At 47.1% G+C, this 5,198-nt stretch overlaps 1 protein-coding gene across 1 annotated transcript in view; it reads right to left on the bottom strand.

Moving 5' to 3' along the window:
* URB2 (URB2 ribosome biogenesis 2 homolog (S. cerevisiae)) overlaps positions 1-5,198 on the bottom strand; it is a 32,919-nt gene that overhangs the window by 11,820 nt on the left and 15,901 nt on the right. Inside the window, exons 7-8 of the mRNA XM_008584786.1 lie at positions 2,519-2,606; positions 73-212 (exon numbers count right to left, since the gene is read on the bottom strand). Coding sequence (XP_008583008.1) covers positions 73-212; positions 2,519-2,606 — 228 coding nt within the window. The remainder of the gene's footprint in view (positions 1-72; positions 213-2,518; positions 2,607-5,198) is intronic.

Below are 5,198 nucleotides of genomic sequence, written 5' to 3'. Positions count from 1 at the left end.
TGTCACTTGGTCCTGACAGCGACCCCACAGCAGTGCTGCCAAAGGACCACGCATGAAAGCACTCAGTGTTACCTTCTGCACCTCCGTCACGTACTGGGCCACCATAAAAGGGGAAAACACGGTGAAGTCCTCGGCTCGTGCGGCGATGTGGCTGTACATCCGTTCCACCAGGCGTGCGCACTCCACGACCATGGGCAGGTCATCCGTGCTTCCTACAGAGAACAGAGGCCCTCTGATCAGTTCCACAACAGTGCGATACAGTTGGAGATCATCTCAAACCTTCCATCTTTTTCAGACTCTTTAATTGGCTTATTTTGCAGATATGATAAGGGAGAAAAGATATGTCTAAATATTTCTCTACAAAACAAAGGGAATTGGCCCCAGGTATGGCTGGACCCACAACTTTGGAAGATACAAACTGGAAGACTTGGCGGCATCCACGAGGTGTTAGGTCTGCAGGCTTGCAGAATGCCAGGGCTCTGAAGGCTTTGGAGCCTCCACCCTAATTTCAAAGGATGCATGGAAAATTCTGGGGACTCAGGAAGAGATCTGTCACAAGGGCAGAGTCAGCAATATTGAGAGGAAATGTGGGGTTGGAGTTGCAGCAGAAAAACCTCACCAAGTCAATGCCTAGTGGAGCCATGGGAGCAGAACCACCATAGAGATCCCAGACCTGTACAGCTACCAGTGTGCAATGCCAGCCTGCAAGAGCTGAAGTGTGGCCTGAGACCAGGAAGGCCATCAGAGCAGAGCTGCCCGAGGACACAGGGACCCAACCCCAGTGTGCCGAGGACATAGAACATGGAGTCAAGGTACATGATTCACCAGCTCTGGGATTTAATGCCTGCCCTGCTGGGTTTTGGACTTGCTTACGACCCCTAACCCCTTTCTTGTGGCCTATTTCTCCCTTTTGGAATGGGAATACATACCCTATGTTTGTCCCACCATTGTACTTTGGAAGTAGATAACTTGTTTTTAATTCATAGATGGGACTTAGGAGCTTTGAGTTGAAACAAGTTGACTGTGGTGATGAAATGACTATATCTGCATGTGAAAAGGACATGAGTTTTGGGGGCCAGGGGCAGAATGTAGTGGATTGAAACTCACTGAAGCTTGAATTGTGACCCCCAAGTCTTATGCATTAGAAACTTGGCCCCACTGTGACTGTGTAAGGAGCGTGGGAAATCCTATTATGGTCACTGAAAAGTGGGGCCTTGGGAAGGTGATAAGATTACAGGACCGTGCTGTGGTGAATGGGTTAATAATGGTCAGGGACACATAGACTCTCTGCTCTGCCATTTTCTGTCATGTGGTTGCTATAAAGCCACCACCAAAGAAGACCCTTACCCCATGTGTTTCCTGGACTTTGGACTTTCCAGCCTCAAATCTGGCTTTCTTATAAATCACCAAGGTCCACGTATTTTGTTATAAACAACAGAAACGGAGTGATACACATGCTGTCGCTGCATGGCGGCTTGTGTTTCACTGGTAACACAACCTTGCCAAGATCAGGCTGGATCGGGTGCTCTTATGAAAGGAGACGGCTTTCACCTGCCGGTTCCTCTTGTCCCAAGAAACTATCAACTTGTTAAGGGCAGGAATGGGGTTGCTGTCATTTTTATATCCCCTTTATATGATACATATGCTCAATATCAATAAATATTCCTTAAATCTAGATACCTTCCCCCCCAGAATTTCAATTAGGTGATGCCAGATGTACCTGTGATTTTGGATATGGTAAAATGTGACAGTTTGAAATTTTTAAAAAATTACTTTGAATATTCATTTGATGAACTGAACATTTCTGTGGAGTATACCAACATTTATAAAGCACACGTATTTCACAGGGCCTATTTTCCAAAGCCCTGTAGTCTCTGGTTTAGCCTAACCTTTTGGAATTACACATAGAAATGTTAACATTGCAAAAGACAGGAAACTTTCCTCAGGCTAAAGTCTTTGTAACACAGCAAAGTTGCTGGCTCAAGGACAGACAAGTTACTTGACTGATATGTAAAATACTGGGGAAATTGCTGTAAGGAATAACAGTATTTGCTAAGATCAAACTTTTGTTGGTGGATCGACTTAACCTTTTGCAAACTGCATTATGGAATGTCACCTGGCTTTTTTCACTGAAAGTTAGCAGCCTCTATCGCTAAACTATAACCCCACCTATGCTCTCTTCCTGTAACTTCCTGGTCTGGAGAATAAATGCAGGGCGAGAAACCCAGTTTGAGGTTAATTTCCCAAGGAAGGAATGCCTCTCTCTTGAGGGTTCCGGGAGATTAACCCCTTCGGGGTCTCTCACTGCTTGGAAGAAATGGGCATTGAGTAATCCTTTTAGCGGCTCCATCACCCAGGGGAAAAGGGGTGACAAATCCATGTGAGGCAAAGCGACACATTTCTCTTATTTAAACTCGACTAAATAGCTTTATTTTCAGGGACATACGTGGCCAGAGATGCTGCAGGGTAAATACACCTGAAACTGTGGTAAACACATCTGACACCGTTCCTGAGTTACCTGTGTCTTTCTGCCGCCCTTCGTGCATAACTGAGAACACCAATCTATTAAAACAGTTCAGGAAGGACGGGATGGCTGTCAGCATCACCTGCAACAGAAGACAAGAGGATTACAGAAGCATGCGAGCCACCGTTCAAGTTCTCCTCTGCTGAGGCTCTTGTGCTAGGTCCCTCCTCAGCCCTGTCCATCAGGACACTCCAGCTGACCCCATGGCATGCGGCAGCCATGTCCTGCATGCACTCAGCCTGGCTGCTCACTTGCCGCCCCATCAACTCCTTAGTCCTGGTTTAATTGTCGGGTGGGGATTCCACACTGCACAACCTCAGGGATGTATGGTGCAATCCTGGTTTAGAATTTGCTAGAAGGAAGGAAGGGAGAGAGGGAGGCAGGGAAGGAAGAAAAAGAAAAGAAAAGAACCACAAGAATGTGTTGACCTTTCAGGAGAGAACAAAGCTAAGGACACTAGAGATGGAGGGAGGGTGGGAGGGGGTTTGGGGAGTGATAAGTCGGGGAAAGGGCATGAAGAAAAATCACGATTTGTAATAATGAATTTGCTAATAATAAAGAATAATAAAATTTTAAAAAAAAGAATTTGCTGAGTCTGTGCCTTTTACTCTAAGCTGGTTCTAATCCATTCTGGAAATGGGTAGAAATCAATACTAAGACAAACCAACAGCAACTGGTTATTTCAAGTACGATCGGTACTAGAAAAAAGACTCCATAAAGCAAACTCACTTAAAATGGGGACCAAAACGTCTCAACTGACAGTGATGGAAAATCTGCTTGGGACTCATCTTGAAAAATGAGACTGAAATCGGGAAACACATTGCTTTTACATTCAACCATACTGTCCAGCCAAGCAGCCATGGACCACACGTGAGCAGACACTTCCGATAGTGACAGTGAGCAAGAAACACGTAAAATCAGACCCACGGACCACATGTGAGCAGACACTTCCGACAGTGACAGGGAGCTAGAAACACATAAAATCAGATCCACGGACCACATGTGAGCAGACACTTCCAACAGTGACAGGGAGCTAGAAACATGTAAAATCAGACCCACAGATCACACGTGAGCGGACACTTCCAACAGTGACAAGGAGCTAGAAACATGTAAAATCAGACCCACGGACCACACGTGAGCAGACACTTCCGATAGTGACAGTGAGCAAGAAACACGTAAAATCAGACCCACGGACCACACGTGAGCAGACACTTCCGACAGTGACAGGGAGCTAGAAACACATAAAATCAGATCCACGGACCACATGTGAGCAGACACTTCCAACAGTGACAGGGAGCTAGAAACATGTAAAATCAGACCCACAGATCACACGTGAGCGGACACTTCCAACAGTGACAAGGAGCTAGAAACATGTAAAATCAGACCCACGGACCACACGTGAGCAGACACTTCCGATAGTGACAGTGAGCAAGAAACACGTAAAATCAGACCCACGGACCACACGTGAGCAGACACTTCCGACAGTGACAGGGAGCTAGAAACACATAAAATCAGATCCACGGACCACACGTGAGCAGACACTTCCAACAGTGACAAGGAGCTAGAAACATGTAAAATCAGACCCACGGACCACACGTGAGCAGACACTTCCGATAGTGACAGTGAGCAAGAAACACGTAAAATCAGACCCACGGACCACACGTGAGCGGACACTTCCAACAGTGACAGGGAGCTAGAAACACGTAAAATCAGACCCACGGACCACACGTGAGCAGACACTTCCGATAGTGACAGGGAGCTAGAAACACATAAAATCAGATATCCACGGACCACATGTGAGCAGACACTTCCGACAGTGACAGGGAGCTAGAAACGTAAAATCAGACCCACGGACCACATGTGAGCAGACACTTCCAACAGTGACAGGGAGCTAGAAACACGTAAAATGAGACCCACGGATCACACGTGAGCAGACACTTCCAACAGTGACAGGGAGCTAGAAACACGTAAAATCAGACCCACGGACCACACGTGAGCAGACACTTCCGATAGTGACAGGGAGCTAGAAACACGTAAAATCAGATATCCACGGACCACACGTGAGCGGACACTTCCGATAGTGACAGGGAGTTAGAAACACGTAAAATCAGACCCACGGACCACACATGAGCAGACACTTCCAACAGTGACAGGGAGTTAGAAACACTTAAAATCAGACCCACGGACCACACGTGAGCAGACACTTCCGACAGTGACAGGGAGTTAGAAACATGTAAAATCAGACCCACGGACCACACGTGAGCAGACACTTCCGACAGTGACAGGGAGTTAGAAACACGTAAAATGAGACCCACGGATCACACGTGAGCAGACACTTCCGACAGTGACAGGGAGTTAGAAACATGTAAAATCAGACCCACGGACCACACGTGAGCAGACACTTCTGTCAGTGACAGGGAGCTAGAAACACGTAAAATGAGACCCACGGACCACACGTGAGCGGACACTTCCAACAGTGACAGGGAGCTAGAAACATGTAAAATGAGACCCACGGACCACACGTGAGTGGACACTTCCGACAGTGACAGGGAGCTAGAAACACGTAAAATGAGACCCACGGACCACACGTGAGCGGACACTTCCGACAGTGACAGGGAGCTAGAAACACGTAAAATGAGACCCACGGACCACACGTGAGCGGACACTTCCGACA

Source organism: Galeopterus variegatus, unplaced genomic scaffold (assembly GCF_000696425.1).
Source record: "Galeopterus variegatus unplaced genomic scaffold, G_variegatus-3.0.2 Scaffold3374, whole genome shotgun sequence".
Classification (NCBI taxonomy): Eukaryota; Metazoa; Chordata; class Mammalia; order Dermoptera; family Cynocephalidae; genus Galeopterus; species Galeopterus variegatus.
The sequence above is the reverse complement of the archived record's forward strand: the minus strand, read 5'-3'. Positions and strand labels throughout refer to the sequence as shown.